The 23,729-nt window shown below is 36.0% G+C and overlaps 1 protein-coding gene across 4 annotated transcripts in view; it reads left to right on the plus strand.

Moving 5' to 3' along the window:
- LOC145678793 (serine/threonine-protein kinase Nek8-like) overlaps window positions 1-23,729 on the plus strand; it is a 127,550-nt gene that overhangs the window by 9,264 nt on the left and 94,557 nt on the right. For 3 of the 4 annotated variants that reach the window (XM_081749304.1, XM_081749305.1, XM_081749307.1), the window contains exons 2-7: window positions 1,890-2,107; window positions 3,354-3,454; window positions 15,592-15,768; window positions 17,569-17,767; window positions 20,414-20,570; window positions 22,267-22,449. In XM_081749304.1, the coding sequence (XP_081605430.1) occupies window positions 1,927-2,107; window positions 3,354-3,454; window positions 15,592-15,768; window positions 17,569-17,767; window positions 20,414-20,570; window positions 22,267-22,449 (998 nt within the window). In that variant the 5' untranslated portion in view covers window positions 1,890-1,926. Of the gene's footprint in view, window positions 1-1,889; window positions 2,108-3,353; window positions 3,455-15,591; window positions 15,769-17,568; window positions 17,768-20,413; window positions 20,571-22,266; window positions 22,450-23,729 lie in introns of those variants that run through there. The other variant, XM_081749306.1, reaches the window with a different exon arrangement.

The following is a 23,729-nucleotide window of genomic DNA, read 5'->3' on the forward strand; positions in this document are numbered from 1 at the left end:
CATTTCCCCCGGTTGGGCAGCAGTGCTTATCCCCTTAGGGATTACATTGGCAATTGAGTTGGTTAGCAAATGTTCCGTAAAACAGCTAATTTCAACGTAGGACCAATTTTGGCAGCTAACTAACCTACCATTTCCCACGGTTGAGCAGCGGTACCCATCCTCTTCATGTCCCATGACACACCCTTTATTTTTTCTGATAAACCCCCAATCAAGTAATGGCCACCTTTAATATCAATCAATGCTCTTCTCATATTTACTGTTAGTATTTCCTCTATCCCAGCAACCAACAACGAATAAAAATCATTCTTATATTTAGATAATTATCCAGTAAATATTTCCTCCCCCAGTAGGAGAGAGTACTTTAGGTGAATTACTCTTAGTATTAGATGGAAAAGTAAGCTAGGTGAAATATTTATGTTCCCCTCTTCCTAAATTCCACGTAACATTGAGCATGAAAAATGAAAAGGTTATGGGGGTCATCCAGTAAAACAGTCATCCTCTTAACCTTCGATAATTTCTATACTACCTATGGATAGTTTCTACCATTCATAGGGGGAGATAGAAAGTACTCCACGAGATTCCCTCCTCGAATAATCATATTATTTTTATTACAATTTCAGCGAGTAGTTATGTCCCTCATGTAGACTTACCTCCATCTAATTTGAGAAAGTTTCACAGTAAATGGTTCACTATTAATTGTTTATTATTTTTAATAAAGTTTACCTGAACTTGACAGTGCTTTGGAACCCAAATCTAGAATATTTTTGAAGGGATGAATTTACAACCCTTTCTTCAAATTAAACACTTATCTCCCGTGAACAATCATAATCACACCCATTAGAGATCGCTATTTGTAGAGAGAAGGTTCGAACTAAATGTAATTTTGATTGAATGTATAGTGGGTAGCAGCAATTCATATTTGGAGAGCAATGACTCGAATTTCATTATCAAATTACAAACGACGATAAATCGAGAAAGTCTTACCTTAGGTGTTCTTATATGCTATTTTCCTTGGTTTCCAGAAGGTATATGTTAAGTGGTGACTATTGTTTGTTCAAAAGATATGAACACTTTTCTAAAAGTATATGACAGGTAGTAACGATTGTTGAAAAGCTATGGGCACTTTTCTAAAAGCATATGACAGGTAGCCACGATTGTTTGTTGAAAAGTTATGGGCACTTTTCTAAAAGTATATGACAGATAAAGACGATTGTTTGTTGAAAAGTTATGGGCACTTTTCTAAAAGTATATGACAGGTAGCCACGATTGTTTGTTGAAAAGTTATGGGCATTTTTCTAAAAGTATATGACAGATAAAGACGATTGTTTGTTGAAAAGTTATGGGTGCTTTTCTAAAAGTATATGACAGATAAAGACGATTGTTTGTTGAAAAGTTATGGGTGCTTTTCTAAAAGTATATGACAGATAAAGACGATTGTTTGTTGAAAAGTTATGGGTGCTTTTCTATAGGTATATGACAGGTAGTGACGAGTCTTTGTTGAAAAGTTATGGGCACTTTTCTAAAAGTATGACAGGCAGTGGTGATTGTTTTGTGAAAAACTATGGGCACTTTTCTAAAAGTATATGACAGGTAATGACGATTATTTGTTGAAAAGTTATGGGCACTTTTCTAAAAGTGGATATATGTGACAAGTAATGTTGATTGTTTATTGAAAAGTTACGTCCACTTTGCTAATAGTATATCGTAATGATAATTGGTTATTCAAGAAGTATGAGCACTTAAGAAAAGTATATGGTAAATGACGATGATCAAAATGTTATGAGCACCTTTCTACAATATTGCGAAAACCGAATAATTCAAAGTTTAAGCGATTATTTGTTATTGAGAACTGATTTATAGCTATTGTATCTTATTTTAATTCCATGTAGTATAAGAAGCATTAAAAAGCAAAATATAAGAACGAAGATGGAGACAAACAACAGAAACACAAGAGAAGAAGACAAAAGAAGTAAAATTCTTGATCCTCCACGACTCATCCTGGCCTCGAACCGAGCACGTCATGTTCCGATAGGTATTGCTTGCCGAAAGGACAACGTGGTCGCTGTAAGATATAAGTATGATACCTTTACGTTGGATGATATTCTTGGTAAGTATTTTAAATTATGCTTTTGTTTGAAAATTATTCTAATATAAGTTTTCTTTTTAAAAAAAAGTAATGTGAGATTAAAAGATAATTAAAAAATTAGTGGCGCGACGCTGTATTCACTGCTGACATATAAGGCAAAAAATCTGTTGTTCTTTTTTTTTTAATAATACCATTACGATATTTGTATTCCTGTACAAAATTTGTTTCTAGCTTTAATAAGTTGTCATATTAAACTTACTTTCAACAGACAGATTTGATTGCGCAAAAAATGAATTCTAATTTGACTATACTTGATCCACTGAGTCAGTAGAGAAGCAATATTGTCGTTGCCATGACAACTAAAGTTGAATAATGTGACTTAAGGGTCTTCATTACAGCGAAATTAAACTACCGCTAATTTTAGAGATTTATTTTAATATCTTCAAAACAAATAAAAATATTCGAAAAACAGAAACGTAGTGAACTAGACAATATGATTTTCCATGTGATACCTTTACCATAATTCACCTATCTGCTTGTGGTATGCCGCTATTTACAGAACCCGCAAAAAATGCTGAATCTACCTACAGTTGCAATTCGAAAGCAGATAGATGAGTTGTGATAACGCTACCACATGCAAAATTGTATTGTCTAGTTCACTACATTTCTGTTTTTCGAATATTTTTTAAAATTTATTTGAAGACATTACAGAAAACTCTAAACTTAGCGGTAGTTTAATTTCGTTGTAGTGAAGATCCTTAAAGATACATCGACTAGAATAGTAATGCTCTGCACATTACTATGGCGATAGTCATTTTTTTTAAATACAAGATTCCTAATCCCTCTCGCTTGCCTTGTACTTGCTGTGATTACACAGTCTAATTTTTACAGCCAAACCTGATCTGTGTCCTCAACTATAGTATTATTATAATTTTGACATGTTGAAAATTTAGAAATACTTCATAGTATTCTTGTCACTGTACAGCGATACTTATAATGCAGAACACAAAATCATTTTAACTTTATTTTAATATTCGGAGTATTTGTTCGAAAAGAAACATGGCGACCAGCAAAATGTAACATCAGCCTATTATACATATTTCATAGACCAAGTGTATTGTTTGGAGATCTCACAAATCTAAAAATAATTATATTAAAATTTTCTGAATGCTTATTGTGTTATATTTATTATAATATTTCCAATAATTTTTACTTGGTCTAAATGTTATAAATTTTTGTTACTTAACCAAAATATTGTTACTTTCAGAACAAATTAGAAGGAAACTTAATGGAATGCGTGTAGAGAGCATAGCAATACTAATGCACTGCTCTGAAACTGAAATATTCATTTGTTTTACAGGTGGAAAGGTATGTATAGTCTTCAGGAATTATATCACTCTGAGTGTGAAATTTGTGCACAAATAAAATCAACATTTTCTGTTGGTTGAAATTCAAAATTTGTAGGTGACTTTATTCAACTGAAAAGCAGGCCAATCTTCTCATCCCTCCTAGTCTATGGCAAATGACCTATCTTTTGTAATAGTGGCAAAAATTGACATTTTGGCAATCCGTGCAGTGTCTAAAGTCCCTTCAACGGATAAGAAAAGTTGATTTAGTACCTAATTGTACTAGAATTAAATTTACATACGTCAAATCGAACACACAATCGGATAGTTAGAAGAATTTTTTAAAGCGAAAAGAGTCATTAAGTCATCTATAATATATGATATAGTAAACTATCATTATGGGAATGCGGTGGCTCAATGGTAGAGCGTTCACCTCCGGTGCTTGCGGTCCCTGGTTCGATCCCAGCTCGCGCCGTGTGGACTTTGTGGTGGACAAACACCGTGCTCGTGGGTTTTCTCGGGGTTCTCCCGTTTCCTCCCACTTTCTTCATCCCACCATTTCATTCATTTCTCATAATTACCGTCTCCTTTAGTCTAACCGGCATACTGTGGGACGTAAAACTCAAAGATTTCATTTTTACTATCATTATCTTTGGAATTGAGTGACGCGGTAACTGCTAATAAGCGAATTCCGCAAATAATATTCAAAATGGCCGAAAAAGAATAAATCAACATGAAAATGCTTTTGAACAAGTTTTTCTTTACAGATAGGGAGCCAATACATACAATTATAATTTAATAAACAATAGTGTTCTATACTTACAAGATTGTTGTTCACATTTTTACAAAATATAAACTGTTTTTGTTTCTCGGTACTAAAACATCTCTTCTTCATTTGTGAGAAAGGATTTTAAAAACATTTTGTTGCAAAGTTTTTTTCTTTGAATATTTTCTTTTAATACCATAATTAATTACCGCAAAATAAGAAAATAGAAAAAAACAGGAATGGATGACCGTGCATAATCCGCAAAGGAGATAATCGAGAGTTTACTGTATAAGTAAAACCTGTTTACTTGACTACGAAGTTAGCCACCTAACAAACTTAGCCTGTGTTTTCCCATAAGATATGAAATTACTTGTTGCATTGAAAATTGACCACCCTTCTATCTTGGAACTAGGCCACATTGAACCAACGTTATTTTGATATTGTTAACATAAAAAACTACTAAAAGAATGAAATGATTACCTGTTGATGATCAAGGTACCACTTTAACCCTCAAAATCAAAGGGATCACATGCTCACTTCCTTCACTCGAAAATGATGCAGTCATCACATTATTTTTTTCATTTCCTAAATATTATTTTTGTCTTATGTAAAAATATTGCTATGCAACAATACAACAATATAGAATTGCCTATTCTACAGTTGAGAAATTGTTGGGCATTGTTATTTTGTAGAATCGTTTTTCCTTTATATCTTCGAAACTTGTCCAGATATTTTAATGATATAAAGCTCAAATTGAAGAGAAACACCTTCTCTCTATATTATGTCTAAATTCAAGAGTCTATCATCGTCGGGAGCTGAGAAATTGCATCAAATATTGGAGCTTTCTTATTATTTTTATTTAACATGACAGATTCGATTCCATGATATTTCTCCATTAAGTTATCGTATTTGCCATCAACAGGGAAATGTATCTATTCCAAACAGCTGTGTGCACATTCCCATATGGTCCAGAATACATCGCCGTAGAAAAAATACGTGTATTTACGAGGAATGTGAAGAAATCTTACAAGAAAACCCTTAATTTCTTTATTTACACTGAAAGAGGAATGAAAACCTATATTTGAAAAAAAAATCATATTTTGTTGCACCCTACATGCATTATTAAAATGCAGAATACAAACCGTAACCATGCTTTGAGCTTCTACGCGTCATATATGATAGAAAATGCAAAGATTAATATTAAAATTAACTCTAGATAAGATTAGTCTGAGTCTGAGCGTTCCATAGTTACCTGATCTTCATTTCCTAGAAATTCATTCAGAAAATCGTTTATTGTTGTCACTTTCCGAATGGTCAATAAACACAAGGGAGAAAAAAAAAGGGGGAAACTTGCCTGTTGAAAGTAACTTCTCCAGACATATAGGACTTGATGGCATTGTTTATTGCTCTTTAATAATCGTCTTCAAAAACAGAAGAAGGCTCTCAATTCAATCCATTTATGTACCTAGCCATATGTTCTAGGAATGTTCACACATTACTTTGAGATACAACAACGATTTTTATGATTCTTTCTCTCTCTCTCTCTCTCTCTCTCTCTCTCTCTCTCTCTCTCTCTCTCTGTGTGTGTGTGTGTGTGTGTGTGTGTGAAAGAATATACTTTCCTGGTGATCCCATATAAATTTCTTTAGAATTTAATGGTAATCTTTGGAGCTAAAATGAACCGCTTACTGCAGAAAGCAAACATGCCCACAATTTTACAGAAGAGGCGAAAAAACTGAATAAAACTATTTTTACGATATTTCCACCATAACGTATTTTTCCTTTAATGATACAAGTATACGTGATTAAAATACACATGCAAATTTGTGTATCACGTAACAGAGGCGGCGTAAGGACGGGGCGAGCGGTGCCCCCGCCCCGGGCCCCACAGTAGGTAAAAAATAATTACTAAAGAACCTTGTTAGTACGAGCCGTACAAAGGCCGTCAAGGTTCATGATCCACACCTTCCCTAAAAGTAAATGCAATTAATTGTCAATCGATATTACACCAAGTAACTGATGAAACAACAGAAATATCTGTCTAATAAAACTAATCAGTGATGGATTACGTGTAAGCTAAACAACCTATAAAAAATTTTAAAGAAAAAACTGAATGTAGGTTAAAAATAAATAAAACAAACGTTCCACGCTCTTGGGTGGGGAGGCAAATAAATTTAAAGGAAGAGGCTGAATGTAGGTGAAAAAAATATAATACAAGCGTTTCACTCTCTTGGGGCCCCAAAGGAACTTAAAGGAAAAAATGTATGTGGATTAAAATATGAATAAAAATAAAGGAAAGTGTAGATTAAAAAGGAAAAAAGCTTAGTGTAGATTAAAATATAATAAAAGTCGAAGTATATTGTGTTGTTTACATTCTAAGGTCTTATGATGCAAGTAATGGGGCCCTGTCTGCTAGCCTGCTTCCTAAAATACCACTGTTTATTTATTTATTTATCAGTTCAAGGGAAGGGCACAAAGAAGGGATCAACGTGCATAATGCTTTATTAGGGTACTAGCATTCTGTTGCTAATTAAAAGCTCTTTGGTGCAGACGCTATAGTCGCTGATTCACTTGTTTTCCTTGTGTCTTTTTTACTTTTGTCCTTTACAAGTCGAATTTTCAGCGAGCGAAACCCTTTTGCTTAGCTAGTTTCCCCTTTTTTGCTCTTGTTTTTTGACATATGAATTTACACTTCAGCCCACAAATTTAGAATGAAGAAAAAATGTTCAATAAAAAATGTTCAAATATTCAAAAGAAAAAATACGTGAATTATATGTTATATTACTTCCTTCTATATTTAGATGGAAATAAAATAGTTTTTTTTTTTTTTTTTTTTTTTTTTTTTTACTTTGCCAACTTTGTGCAGAGCTAGATGATGAGAGTGAGGAAAGGCTAAAAAGCATGTTACTCTGATTTGGCTTTGTTCTACCCGAATGACCTGGACGACGTAGAATTATTTCAGGATTGTAAGGATATAATCCATTCACTAAGGTGTGCTCAAAAGCTAAAGAAGACCTTATTTTTTCCCACAAGGCATACTGAAATATGTATCTTCAATGGGTATTGAAACTTACAAAAGTTTGGCAACCGCTCTTCAGATTTTGATAATACTGCTCGTATCTGTCGCATCATGTGAACGGTCTTTCACCAAATTAAGCTGATAAAATCATACTTGCACTCCACAATGGGTCAAAAAAAGGCTCACGAATCTGCCCATTCTTTCTATTGAAAATGAAATAACATCTACTTTGTATTTTGATAGTATAATTGAGATTTCCGCAGCAACTAAAGCAAGAAAGGTAACATTCTGAATGCTGGTGGAACACAGGCTACTAAGGTAGTGCAAATAGTATTGAAAGTAGTCTCATGTTTCAACTTAAGACAATAAAAATACAAAAGTACCAAAAGAATAATAAAAAGCCGTCAAGATCTGTCAATTGACTGGTGATGGGTGGTAATGAAAAGTAGGATGGTATAACCCATAGTAGAATTCTGTGTTCATATATTTAATCTATGATATATTCCCAATTATTCAATATATTCAGGATTTTTTGTTATAATATATTCTAATACTAAGGATGTTAGTAAATGGTAATGGAAAGTCATAAGTGACAGAATATAAATATGAGTGAATTATTAAACACAAAATGATGTAATCATAATACAAGTGTGAAATATGGAAACAATAATAAAGAAGACAAGCAGGAGATTAACATACTAGTGCGTAACTATTCACTGATATTTTGGCAAAAGCAGTGGGACTAAATAGATCGTATATTATCACTGAAGAGAAATCTAGTAAAAGATAAATGAAGAAGACACGCAGGAGAGAAATCTATTCTAGCCATTATTTACTGATACTTCGGTAAAAAAAAAAAAAAAAAAAAAAAGTTTAAGTATTGTGTATGATCACTGGAGAGAACCCGAATGTTAAAGTGAATGGGGCTAATTGCAGGAAAAAAATCTAATCAAATAAACCCCATGTAGTGTAAACTCAGACATGTGAGAAACCATGAATAAACTTAACAATATGAGAAATTGTACAGAAGGAACACAAAGGCGAGAACCGAACAAGAACATTCTAGAAAACTTAGAGCTTACATTTAAAAATTGCGTCGATTTTTTCAATATCAACTCATTGTTACATTTTGCACATAAATTTGTCTCTAAATTTATTATTAGGAAAATTACTCCTACTATTCTATCTAATTACAATACACGTTTAAACTAGGATAACTTAGATGTAGGATAAATTTTGGATTCTTTGTAGCTTCCGTTAAACTTGTATCTCTAACCCTTTTTCTATCGTGTCCCTTGTTTAAAAATGAATTAAAAATATATGCAACGATAGCTCTGGTCCGGTTTTATTTTTAGATACCAGCCTGAAGGCAGTTCTTAGCGTTAATAAAATAGACAGGATGCTGGATGTCACCCAAATTTATTTAATATATCCCAAATTAAGATAGTTTAAACCAGCGTTTCCCAACCTGTGTGCCGTAAATGTGCGCTGGTGTGCCGCAAGGAATCGAAACAAAATTATTAATTTTATAGCAATCGAATTGTAAAACGTAGGGAAAAATGTATATTTGTATTTCACATTACTATGAACCTCTATTATGAATCTACCGTGTTACTGTTCTGTACATTTCTAATATTGAAAAAAAAAAAAGTATTTGTTGTCATTGTTATGACCATTATTGCTTCTTTAGTGTTGCAGACTATTTCGTAACTTGAAAATTTAAAATATCATTCAATCCTTTCGACAAATTATCTACATTTGTGTTTTAAAAGTAAATGAGATTTGTTTGTTCGTTCGTTATTTAGTGATTTTTCTTCTTAGTAAAGGGTTGGATACAGTTTTTAAAAAGAAAGCGTATTTTTAAAAACTTGAGTACAATATTTCATTGCAATTGTTTTCTATTTTTAAATTAGAATGAAAAATAAGCATAGTGATTTACCACGGGAAAAACCAGTGTTCGATCTTTCTTCTCTGTGAGAAGGAAATCAATAATCACAGAAAAAATACCACTGTGTTTTATATTTACAAATAATATCTATAAGTGTGCCGCGAGAATCCAAGTAACACCCGTAGTATGCCGCAAGTTGAAAAAGGTTGGGAAACGCTGGTTTAAACACACACACCAACGGGAAAGGGGGGAGTAGTAAACAGAAAGAATGATTATGTAAATGAATTCAAAAATAGAAGTGTATAAATCACGATTGTTCGAAAAGGGGCCCCGATCTACTTCACTGGCCTCGGGCCCCAGTTTGTCTTACGCCGCCACTGTCACGTAAAGGGATAGAGGGGGGTCATTGTTTTGTGGTTTGCACATGTTTGCTTTCTGCAGTAACTGCATTGTTCAAACGAGTTGAGTTGATTTCAGTTTAGCGTCCCTTTCAGCAGCGAGGCTACTGATTAACGTGGAATCCGAACCACATCAGCTCCCGTCGGGAATCGAACCCGGGTCTCCCACGCCAAAGGCGCGTATGCTAACCGCTTAGCCACGAAGGAGCTCTGCATTGTTCAAACGAATTGTGGATTGAGTTGATTAAAGAAAACGACCATGAAATTGATAAATATCATTTATTGAAAAAATATGTAGCTTTTAAACATTTCTGAATAATATATGAATTGTGTAACTACAAATTAATCAGTCATCGTTACCATCAGAACGTGTTTCCGTTGTGATGGGTCAGGATGCTATTGAACTTAATAATAGCATCTATTCTTGAGGTACGTAGATCAACTTTTTTTTTTTTTGTGTCACCCATTTTCTTGTTCTTTATGAGCAGGACACAGTTTTGCCCATAAAGAGTTCCTCAGTCTAAAAGTATCCACTATCAAGCCACCAATATTCATGTTACATTGAACATTATATGACGTTACAGATGTGAACTACATCTCATATTTTCAAATGGTGAAAATCGTTTTTAGGTATTTAGCGACGTTTTGTCATAAAAGTCATCGCTTACACACGTTATTTTGTAAAATCCAGGCTACCAGGAACTCTACGAAATCAGTTACTTTTATTTCAACAATGGAAAAGTAGGTGAAGATGGTCAAGGAAGTTTTAATGAGCTCAACAATGTCATCCACTATGTAGTTTTCCTTTTTCTTCAGCTTCTTCCATATTATCCCAAAATTCCTATCATTGGGCGCGAACGAGTGACCTCTAACGGGAAAACCACAAAGTCTCATTTACTGCCGATAAGGAATTCGACCGGGACAAGTTTCCTTTCTGCAGTAAACAGAAGATTGAAGGCGTCACAATGCTAATTTTTACTAAACGGACAAGTGTCATTTCGGTGCTAAACGATGCATTGACCTATTACAAACCATTATCGTCACAAAACAGGAAGTTGTAAATATTGGACATATTTGCCTTCTGGAGTAAGCGGTTCAAATATGAAACCGCTCAACGTATTCTGGATTAATTACGGCAAAGTAACATGATTATAGGCAACCATACATTCTTTAGCGTTAATATGGTTGCACGGCAGCACAGGAAAAATGAAATGAAATGAAATCTTTGAGTTTTACGTCCCACAATTATGCCGGTTAGGCTAAAGGAGACGGTGATGATGACTAATAAATGAAAGTGGTGGAATGAAGAAAGTGGGAGGACACGGGAGAACCCCGAGAAAACCCACGCACACGGTGTTCGTCCACCACAAAGTTCACTTGGCGGGGGCTGGGATCGAACCCTAGCACCAGAGGTGAACATGGCAGCACAGGAATTGTACTGCAAAGTTTTGAAGCATTGTAGCATCTTAAACAAGTAGGTTATGTGTGTGAAGTCTGTTCAGATTCTCTTTTTTTAAAAAGTTTTACAGTTATAATGCATATTATTGGTGAGAATACGAACAGATTCGTGCTATTACATCGTCCTTTTCACATTCTACATTGCAAGACATTTAGCAGTTTAGACGGTTTCTTTAATTATGGATACCTTTTTGTTTTCAACACGTGTTGAAATCCTTTTCTTCTGTAGAATTTACAGGAAATTTATAACAAATGAATGGGTTCGTGTTGCAAGTCCAAAAAGAAAACAGCACAAGTTATTTCCTTCCCTTAAGTTGTTGGTTCATACCCATTGACAAGATGAATGTAGCTATTTCAGTGTCTCGCTACTTGAGAAGCTGAAACAGTATCAATACTTCGAATATTTCATTGAACTGACATTTTTGCTACATTTATCGTCATAGCTGGGAGAAAATAAATCACTGTAGCCTTTTGTAGGTAATTAAAATCCTTTTTAAAAAATCCAACATTTAAATCAATTTTGAAACAGCAAATTAAGATTGATAATTATTACGTGCGACATCCTTATATTACAAAATTAATTTTTACTATCCATAAAATGCAAACCAATACAAAAATAATCATTAGTTATCATACGTATACAATATTATAATCTATAATTTATTTTGTTTCAGAATATACTTATTATCTATAAGTTTCAATAGAACCGACTGTATCCGATGCAGACAAGTTTCACTATAAATCTTTATCCATGATAACTGGTCATATATTTATCAATTATAAAAAGTATATCCGTAAAATAGGGTTACAACCCTCCGTAAGCGAAGAAGTAACATTTTCGTTCATACGTTGGCTATAGTGGCTTTCACTATCAGTCTTCTGCTTCTCTCTCGCAGCTGTTCATGGTTCATTGCTATGCTGAGTCTAGTGCGAGTAATATGTGTTTACAGCGGCTGTGCCGATTCATCATTGCTATACTGAGTCTAGTGCGAGTGATACGTGCTTACAGCGGTTGTGCCGATTCATCATTGCTATGCTGAGTCTAGTGCGAGTGATACGTGTTTAGAGCGGCTGTGCCGATTCATCATTGCTATGCTGAGTCTAGTGCGAGTGATAAGTGTTTACAGCGACTGTGCTGATTCATCATTGCTATGCTATGTCTAGTGCGAGTAATACGTGTTTACAACGGCTGTGTTGATTCATCATTGCTATGCTATGTCCAGTGCGAGTAATACGTGTTTACAGCGGCTGTGCTGATTTATCATTGCTATGCTATGTCTAGTGCGAGTAATATGTGTTTACAGCGGCTGTGCTGATTCATCATTGCTATGCTATGTCTAGTGCGAGTAATATGTGTTTACAACGGCTGTGTTGATTCATCATTGCTATGCTATGTCCAGTGCGAGTAATACGTGTTTACAGCGGCTGTGCTGATTTATCATTGCTATGCTATGTCCAGTGCGAGTAATACGTGTTTACAGCGGCTGTGCTGATTCATCATTGCTATGCTATGTCTAGTACGAGTAATATGTGTTTACAGCGGCTGTGCTGATTCATCATTGCTATGCTATGTCTAGTGCGAGTAATACGTGTTTACAGCGGCTGTGCTGATTCATCATTGCTATGCTAAGTCTAGTGCGAGTAATACGTGTTTACAGCGGCTGTGCCGATTCAGAATCCCGCCAAGTGTGAAGTACACTCGCTAAGCAAAAATGGTCACCTGAAGAAACATCTTGCTTGACAAAACTTCCACGACGATGGAGAGATCAAGAACAAAGTTGAAATGGGTCCCAAAAGCAGGCTGGAATTCTATCACTGTGGGATATAGAACCTAGTACCTCGACGTAATAAGTGTTTAGATGATGGCGGAAATTACTTTCGAAAACTAACCCCTATATCACTAAATGCGTTGTAGTAGACATTTTGTAAAATATACGATTCTGAAAGACTACTGAACGTTGTAATCTTACTTTCCGCACCTGCCTCGTGCTCTTAATACAACTTAGTATGGTTATCTACGAGAAGAGAATTGAGAATACCTCGTCTCGAAAATGTGTCGTGCGAAGTCTCACCTCGGATAGTGCATCTTGTATCTTTTTCTATTGGACAAACTGCTTCGTCACGAAAATTATGTCCAGTTTCCTGTAGTGGGCTACGCTACAAGTCTAATTTTAATTTTATGTTGTTAAAAGGGTACATTATCTACACAACACTTCTTGCACTACGCTCCTCCGTATGTGCATAGTTACGGAATTGTAGCAGCGTATCAGCATAGAGTACTGGCACAAATTAATTGGCACATACGTATGTTGCATTTTAAGATATAATTGGCAATACAAAGAGTGTCCGCAAAATTTCTGCCGAAACCGATTAAGAAATTCTTGACCAGATAGAATTTCTCTAATTGGTCAGAAGTCGGGTCGGGTCACTCGGGTCAGTTCACTTTGGTCAACTGAGTTTAGGTTGAGCTTAAACTCGGCTGGAGTCGAAAGCTGCTGTTTTTCACTAGCTGCCTAATTAAAAATAGCGATTTTCAATTGATTTTATAGAAACCATAAATCTATTTTGAACACTTGCAGCTAGTGTTTTTATAGTAAATGCTTATTTTTGTACTTGTATGTACTTTAATTTTTAAATGTGGAAGATTGCTTTTACCAATCGACTGTAATATTAATATCTACGCCAATATGGAGTCTGGATTTAGAACAAAACTAGAAGTTGTTTAAGCAATCCCCCCCCCCAAAAAAAAAGATTGGATATGGACGACCAAGCCCAAGCGGGGCCGCGGTGGCTCAGTGGTAGAGAATTCATCTCTGGTACATGGTGTCCATGGTTCGATCCCAGCTTGTGCTAAGTGGGTTTTGTGGTGGAGAAACGCCGTGTAGTGGGTTTTCTCGGGGCTCTTCTGCTTCCTCCCACTTTCTTCATTCCACCATTTCATTCATTTCTCATGGTCATCATCTCCTTTAGCCTCGGTGCAGAATCGAGGGACCTTAAACTGAATATTTCATTTCATTTCACCAAGCCCAAGAACAAGATAAAGATTGGATATGCAAGACGAAGTGCATAGTAATCTTGCTCTTGGCCTTGTTTTGGTGATCACCAAGTAGCGATAAGCATATTTTCTTGCTTTCCGTATAGTATGAATGACCATAATCAAAATCACACTTGGTCTTCATTTGTACCGATGCGGCTAGCATTCTTGGCTCTTGTATAGCATGAAAGACCACCAAGACTACGAAATGCAGGACCAAGACTTGACTGTGCAAGATAAAGAACAAGACGCAGTATTGATGACCAAGACCCAGGGTGCGAAATGTTTGAATTTCATTTGTTGGGCTGAAAGTGATGAAATAAAATTAGTACTTTATAATTAATTATCATACTGTATTTTTAAATTTTAAATTACAAAATTCATACTATGTATCTTCTTACTTGCAACTATATATACTGTAAAATACGTTTTAATTACCGAGAAAGGAAAATCAAAGTGGTGCGGGTCCCGGAATCATAAGAACCTATATTGGAATGAAAGTTGAAGGGTTGGAAAAAATCACAGGTGTTCTCCCGTTTCCTCAACCCTTATCATTGTAGTTAAACGATTTCCTTTTGTCTCCACCAAGAGACTCTTGCTACTGCCTTCCCAGAAGACCCCCTACCTTCCGAGCAGGTGAGAACACTGACCTTGAAGAAAAATTTCGTTACATAGAACTAAAGCAAGAAAAAATAAATAAATTTCTCCCACGTCGGACATTGGTATCAGTTATAAAAAGAAATAACCGAATCTCAAAACTGCCAAATATTCCCTAAGATGCATATACAAATCCCCCGCTAGATCTAGCTAGTGGTTAACGTGTAAGGATTCGGTACACGTGGTCCGAGTTTAATTCCCAATGGGAGTGCATTTTGGCGTTCACCCAGTGTCGTGACCCGTAGTGCTCTCAAACGGGTCGGGTTGTCGGGTTGAGTCAGCTCGGGTCAGGTTGTCGGGTCAGGCTACTCGAGTCGGGTTGTCGGGTCGGGTCAGATCGGGTCGGATAAGTCAATTCGGGTCACGGGTCGGGTCGGGTCGGTCTTCAACCCGACCAGACCCAACCCGTTGAGAGCACTAGTACAGATGTAGTGTACGATGAAATGTTCATGATACATCACATCAATCATTTCCCTCTTAAACTAGTATAGTTTTATTGAGAAAGTGTCTAGTTAGGAAATTTTGGAAGAAACCAAACCCGGTGGACCTCTCTTGAGTGCGCTCTTGTGTCTAATGTACGTAGTTACCATGATATTAGAGAAATCAAGCTTGGCACATGATTGTGGTTTGCATATGTATCATGCATACCTTTGTGCTTGAAAATTATTAAACGACTTTTTGGTACAAAAATTGTTCTCCATATACTTTTCCCAGTGAATTCGCCCTCGTTGTCAGTATACCAAAGAACTTTAGACACAAAGATGGATACTAAAAGATTTCGAATAACTACACAGAAAATAAAATAAATTTAAAATATACTAGATAGTTACAATAGTAAACATATTTGCCCCAAATTTCCTTATATGATTATAGTGTGTGCGTATGCTTTTTTAAAATTTAATTATTTACAAGAATTTTAAGATGGATTTTTTCCTACAGGTTCTCAATCTACAAAGCGTTAAAGGAGACGTGAGCATTCGAGAATTCTTCAGTCAATTGGTTACCCATTTTGTCAATACCTCGTATCCAAACCGACGTCTAGATTTTCTAAATTGTTACACGGCGCTTCACGTTAATGGTGGACTAATGGCCAGGGAGTTAGAATCCTTACTTAATGTACGTATAAATGCTCTGTGGCTTAGGAAGAATTTATACTTCTTGAAAATTTCAATGTTTGATTTAGATATTTATGTTGTTAGTTATAGTGCTTTCAGTTGCAAGTAGCCCAATTAATGTATATTGAATATATTATTAATTTTTATTATTGTTTTATAACGATGGTATAGCGTTAAGTATAATCACAGGGCACGCAAGCTGAAATCTTAAATTTGTCGTTTTAAAAGAAGACGAAACACAGAAAATTACTTTGTATCTTCAACGAGAATTAACTAAATGTATGTTGATCTCTTTGTTAAATAATATTTTCCCTTGACATTTGAATTAACACCAGTGGGGTACGGCAATGAACTTTCTGCGTTTGAACTCCCGTTTAGTAAGATATGGAAAAATAAAAATTTGACATATGAAGTGCATATAAAAATCACTGAATTTTGAAACGATATGAATCTAGATGCTTAACCCCCCTTCATGAAATTATGTGTACACAACTGTAAACAACTCTGATGTATAGATTTTATTCTATTTTGTTTTTGGCGAATCTTATTTTAAAATTTGAGCAAGCAAATAATTTCGAAAATATTGATGATAACTTGTAAATCTTCCAAACTTGTAAATCTTCCAAACTTGTAAATCTTCCAAATTTGTAAATTTCCAACGAATACTGTATAATATTGTGAAGGATATACTCGGATTGGCTGATAGAAGTGCACGATTTCATATAACGTGAAAACAAATTATCGAATACGAAGGGTGATAGATTTCCCTATAGATAATTTTGTTTTGTTCACTCACCTATAACGGCCTAACTTTCCAGCAATGATTCGGTTCAATGTGATGATCAGTACTTTGGATGATTGCCCGACAGCGTACTTTCCACTGGACAAGACTTCTTTGCACGTTTACGAGGGATATTTGATTCCCTTCTCTTGGGACGCTTTCTAAAAGGTGGATACTGTGCGAACTAAGGAGACAAGGAATGCAGTGTTTCGGAAATCCGAAGGAAGAGTAGTCCATTAGGATGGCATTGGAACTCTCCATTTTTATGTCGGTGAAAGAAATAGCATGAAACATCAGTCCCATTATCTATTCGTCTGCTGAATGCCAGTGATAATTTGACTGCATCACTGAATGCCTTGTCCTACAGTTCCACCTGGTTGTTGTCCGTTCTGTATAATGTGAGGATTTCATTTTATTAATTTCCGTTCAAACATGTTCCTGATAACACTTCGGTACGTAGCATTGATTTTTATATTGTTGGCAACACATCGAAGCTTTAATTCACCTCCCCCCCTAACATTAAGCCGCAACCATGAGATCTTGTAGATAACTAGGTGCAGTGACAAACAAATTTGTTACGACCTATTTCCATTGGCACTTCTGCAAATAATTGTTCTTAGCTTTCCACAATCACACCGAGAAAAAAAAAGCTGGCTTTTAGTCTAGAAAATCCGGAGGCGAAATTTAGCAGATTTCTCTATCACAACAAGATTTTCTGCAAATTAACGAATTTTCAAAAGCGAATTTCACATTTATTTATTTATTTTAGAGTGTTTTCTTTTCAATTCCTAGCAATAGCAGGTGGCTTCTTTCATATAGAATGAAATTAAACAAATGACAAGTTTAACTTTACGAATTTGAGGATATCCAGAGTTCCATAAATTACTTGAATATAATGATAAAGTTATGATTAGAATAAAATTAACTATAATGATGGGAGAAAATGTGGGGAATCCGTGTTGACTTTATTCTTAGGCTCATCAGCGTCGTCTCCTATTATTAAATTATTTTCTTTCACAGGTTCCAGTAGGAATGAGTAAAGACTTATTTGGTGCTGATATTCAATTAGTGAGATTACATGTCGATTCAAACCCTCCAAGTACTGTTGGTGAGATGTATTTCAACACGAATCAACTACAAGAGCAACTTAAGAATTCTGGAGAGGGAAATCATAAACATAGATTAGACGGCTATGAAAAAATCCGAACTGTAGGCAAAGGTAGGAAAATATTAAGCTGCAAAGTACTCTGAAATCGAAATATTTGCTTCTATGTTTTTTGTAGCTAAAATCTACTTCACTATTATTAATAGTACTGTTAAAACTTGACACTGATGCGAAGTCCTGAAGGAGTTAAATCGACTAGCCGGCAACATGAAGTTAGACTATGTGTAGACAGCACATCGTGAGTCCCATCGCTCTTGTTGCTAGATTTCTTGTCCGGAGATTGAACATACGTTTTTCCCCCAAGGTTTCCGCAGTTATTCTTACGATGCTGCTTTTTTCAACGGCCAAGTACTGACTAGCACTGATGGAATTGGGGCATTTGACTCACGATTTTCAGGGCCATTCAAGTGTGGGTCCCCAGTTAGACCCGATGACCCAGTCATACCTGGTGAGCCAAACGGACCACGTAACCCGAAAAGACCCAGTAACCCAGTCATACCCGCTGATCCAGACAGACCGCGACCCAGCCTGACCTGGTAATCTAGTCATATCTGATGATCCAGACGGATCCAGAAACCCAGTAACCCAATCATACCCGGTGAGCCAAACGGACTACGTAACCCGAAAAGACTCAGACATACCTGATGATCCAGACAGACCATGATCCAAACTGACCTGGTTATCCAGTCATACCTGGTGATCCAGATAGACCAGAGACCTGGTAATCCAGCCATATCTGGTGACCCAGATAGACTCCGTGATCTGAACAGACCCGGCGACCGAGAAGCAGCCGAAATATGATCTCTGCGGCATTACTGCACAATTTCTGTTCACTACTCGAGCCCGAACATTCATATGTTTCATTCTCGGTGTAACATTTCCTAATCAAGACATTATGTCTTGAATACGTAAAATATATTTTTATGTTTATTCGTTTCCCCATACCTGGTTCTCATGATGGAAAGACAACAAGGTGGACGCAATGCAGTGCTACATTCTTGTCGCTGTGGCGCATGATGTCATCTTGGTCGCAGACGTGACCAACGAGAGGCAGATAAACTTTTAACAAGCCCTTGCTCGCTGGTATCTCACACGCAAACTTCTCTTGTGTTTCTAGTGAGCTTCAACGAAGTGAAAATTTTAGAATAAACAGTAATTATATAAACGTAATGTAATCAATAATTAAGCTAAGTGAATTCAAGGAAAGATATTTACAATAGCAAAAGAAACAGTAGTATCAGTTTATATTAAACAACTTTGAAGCTTGAACAAGCCAATATTGCTCACTACATTTTCTGCTTTTGCTTTCTTTTTTCTTTTCTTTTTTAACATCTGAAGTAATACACTTGAGTGTGTTTAGGCCTGAATAGTCTATAACACAGTGTGTCGTTCGGTGCGAGCGGTCCCGGATTTGATTCCCGGTGGAGGCGCTCGATCGAAAAAGTGTAAAACGTTTTTTCAGCCCAGCCACCCTGAATGAGGTTTTCCTCATTCACATTAGGCAAATGCCGGGGTGGTACCCAGATGACGTCACAGCCACGACAGCGCTCCAGGTGACATGCGCATGCAACCACCTTGTAGTCTTTCCACCATGCCTGCTTCTTGAACATAGCCTATACAAAAAGAATTACAAGAAAACTCTGTCCAGACTCAGCAGCATATTTTATGCTGTAAATGACATGTTTTATAGGTAAATTAAACTTTGATGATCTCATAAGAGAAACATCTAGCTTATCTTTTCTGTGTATTCTGATAAACTTCGTAGTTATCTTTCAGTGCAATGTTTCACCCACAGACGCAAATAAGAGAAAAATATACTTAATGAAAATCCAATAAGAGAGAAGAATCATCTTTGATACAATTGCAGTAATAGTCTTACACACACTCCTCATGTGTATGGCGATGTTTCATCTCCGGGTCACTCTGCGTTACTCCGGGTCATGAGTCTGTTGGGTCACCAGGTGTGCTAAATAGCTCTCACTACCTCTGTGTCTTCCGAGTCACGGTGACCCGTTCCATTATTGCTGACTAGACTCAAAGCTGTTTTCTCTTCAGATTTGATATCAGAAGCTGATAGACCATCGCGGCTAGGAATTTGTTTATTGTAATAATTATTATGAACTGTTTATTATAGCTAATTCTTTGGTGTACGGTCATAATCAGTGGCGTAGGGAAGGGGGGCCAGAGGGGCCGCCCACTCCAAAGAGGTCCGACAATGTACTTTGGTACTTTGACGTTTGTAATTTTTCTATATTTTTATGTTTATATATATTTTGTTTGTAATGTTTCTATATGTACCTATAACAGCACTTGGGCCTCCCCAAACACACATCCTGGCTACGCTACTGGTCATAAGGATTTAAGTCACTGTTTCGTCGTTTGCAGTTTGTGATACGTTTTTCACCATTTGGTTTCATGTGCGTATGTCTGGATGTAAAAAGAATATGCCTTTAACCATATTTCATAACATTTAGTCAGCTTTAAGGCTATCTGATTTTTTTTGGACAAGCCTTTATGACCATGTACGAAAGAATTGACTAAACTCTTTTAAATGATTTTTGGGGTATTTATGTTGAACATAAATGTAAATTTTTATAATACATTGAATCATTGTGACACAATATTAAACTTGAGATTAAACACATCACAGCAATTTTTGAGACATACAGTATGTTTGTAAATATTATATTTAATTTATAGGCGCCTTTGGCACTGCAGTTTTATATCGAAGAATCGAAGATGATGTGATGGTTGTGATCAAAGAAGTAAACATGAATGACCTCACAGCTTCCGAAAGACAAATGGCCCTGAATGAAGTACAAGTATTGTCTTTAATGGATCATCCAAACATAATTAGGTCAGTATATGTGCTTTCTTCTCTGAATACGAATAACACAGATTAAACAGTAGACAACGATGCGTAAACTTTAAATTTATATAATCGTCCAACAGGTGGCACTAGTTAATAACACGTATAGAGTAATAACTCTGAAGTCAGCCATTTTGGGGCTATAAACTGAAAATCTTTTTATTGTGGAAAACTATTAATGCTCTTAGCTAAACTCATCCTTATTTTTAAAATTTTGGTGAAAATTTAAAGACAGTGAAGAATGTTTTTTAATGCAAAAAGTAAGCCAGATCTACCTGCAGCATGCAACTATTGTAAATAAACTAAAAACCGTTCCCAAACCTTTTGTTATGGACCACAAATTTGAGTGCACAGCTTACAACGTCATAATTCAATTTATTTAATTGTATTTTTGTAAGTACTACCTGTTTTTTCCATTTTTAATGTATTGTCTATAAGTTGTTCACTAAAATTTAAAAACGAAATGGAGATTAGCTTAGTGGAAGAGTCTTAGCTATGGAAAACGTACTTGTAGTCCATCAGTGGCATACAGGATGAGTTGCAGAGAGTTTCTACAACAAACGTATTTTCCAGTGCTCTGAGGAAATGCAGGGAGTGCGTGTGAGTAAAAGGTATTAAAAACTAGAAAAGCTTAAATTCGTATTATTATTCAGTTCAAAATCTTTTGTCGTCGCGAATTCTGTCGAGGAATTTGAAGCTTAAAATATATAAAACGATAATCGTGTCTGTTGCTCTGTATGGTTGCGAAACATTGACGCTTAGCCTGAGGGAAGAACATAGGCTGAAAGTATTTGAGCACAAGATCCTGAGACGAATATTCGGACTCAAGAGAACTGGGAATGGGGAATGGTGGAAACTTCATAACGAGGAAGAACATAATTTTAATTTATACGGTTTACCAAACATTGTTAGGGTCTCAAGTCTAGGAGGCTCAGGTGGGCAGGTCGTGTAGCGAGAATGGAAGAAAGTAGGAACGCTTTCAAAGTTTTGACTGGAAATCCAATCGGAAATCGGAAACTTTTTTTGAGACTTCTGGGTTATTTTGGGGATATTCATCGCACATTGGTTAATATTTTTCTCTCGTTAGTTTTCAAGATATCAGATTGATATTTAGCACACTCATTGCGTATGCCACCTTTTTCAAGTGATGTTGAGATATCTTCGTTAACACAGGGTCGGTCCAGATGAGCCTAAACTTTTGAAAAGATATTTTTTTTTTAGAAAAAAAATCCCCATTTTCCTCGAATTCATCTTTTTACGATATATAATATGTACATGCGAATGATAGTATTGGGAAGTTGTTTTATTCTGAATAGAATGAGGATTAGGATAAATAGAATAAATAGTGATGACAGGGACGTACTCAGGAATTTATTCTTCGGGGAGGTCCAAATACAATTTGAGGCTAAATTATATGAAAATTTCTAAAATTGCCCCTAAAAATAGACTACATTTACAAAAAAAGTCGGGATTTCGGCAGGGGGTCCGGACCCCCAGGACCCACCCTCCACCCTCTGCGTACACTCCTGAGTGATGATGTAGTAGCTGGTTGAGTGGAAATCTTAAAATCCCAAAATCCCAAAAGGAATAATAAAAAACGGAAGGATTATCAAAAGTCACTAATTGAATTACATTTCACATACTTTAAACACTGTAAATTTGAAAATATTTTTACTGTTTTCAGCTATTTAGGAAGTTTTGAGAGAGATGGCGTGCTAATGATTGAAATGGAATATGCAGATGGTGGAACTTTAGCTCAAATGCTTGCTCAAAAATCCAGACGAATGGAAGAAAAAGAAATCCTGATGATATTTCGACAAATTGTAGCAGCTATTCGCTATATGCATGATCATAATATTTTGCACAGGTAAATGCATTGATCAAATATTTTGTTGGTTTGATATACTTTATTGAAAAGTAACAACACAATGATAATTATATTTCAAATGAAATGGATACAAGGAAATAGAGGTCTGCACGGTCTCGGGCCGTAAATTTTTAAATATAAAAAAATGTTTCTCAGGCCTTTTGGGGCTTAACTTTGTAAACATACACTATAACGATATTTGGACGGTTCTTTCTGGACTACTTTTAAAGCACAACTGCAAAATCAGACCTCTAATTACTGTAAATAAAAATACAATTTTGCATTAATTATTAAGTTTTTGTAATTCGGACTTATTTCGGGCCCATTTTGATTATCACATGAGCTCGGGCCGAGCTCGGGCCTAAAGGCTAAAACATATTTCGGACTAGGATCGGGCCTCACATTATAAATTCACGGGCCGGGTTAAAAATTCCGGCCCGTGCAGACCTCTACAAGAAAATATCCAAGTTGATTTTATATTTGGTTTTCGATGTAAAATTACAACATTGAATTAACTTATGATAAAATACAGTAATTCATTTTATTTTCTTGTACTTCGGGTTTGATGGTAAAAGAAAATAAGAAACATCTATGTATATTTTGACTAAGTGGATATGCACAATTGGTCTTTGAAGCTTAATTTTCCTTTTCAGAACCGAGGCTATAGAAGTCGGGAATCTACAGTTTAACACAGGGCTCGAATCACATGAACTTCCACCCAGAGTGATCATACATACCGATTAATCGCGATTGTCATATTTGAAGAACACGAAATATTATAATGTATGGAAGAGAAGAGATACACGGGGTTCTTCCCTCACTTATTTTTAAATTATAAAAGTGTATGTGCAAGTTTAGGTACGCTGAGTTACAAATGATCTATAATCATGATCCTTTCTCTATGAGTCGAACTTCCTGCCCAGAGCAGGGCGGAGATTAGTAAGGTACCTCTTGCTCGTACAGCACAGAGATGAGTTGGTATCTCTGCCAAGTGTAGCACGGAGACGGAAAGAAACCTCTTACCCGTTGCAGCGCAGTGGTAGGTAATATCTCCTTCTCAGTGCAGTGCGGAGATTGGATAGAAACCTCTTGCCCAGAGCAGCTTAGAGCTAAGATTAGGGAGTCTCTTCCGCCCAGAGCAGCTTGGAGAGAAAGGTGATCAGCTGAAACTAATGCTTTCTACCTCGAATTCCGGTTTTGGAGGCGGAGCCTGTGGAGGGGTTGTAGGGGACCTCTTCGTGACTCGTCGTGTCCTCCTCGTATTTCTTCGAAGACGGCAT

The sequence above is a fragment of the Thermobia domestica genome, chromosome 2 (assembly GCF_964235325.1).
Source record: "Thermobia domestica chromosome 2, izTheDome1.hap1.1, whole genome shotgun sequence".
NCBI lineage: Eukaryota > Metazoa > Arthropoda > Insecta > Zygentoma > Lepismatidae > Thermobia > Thermobia domestica.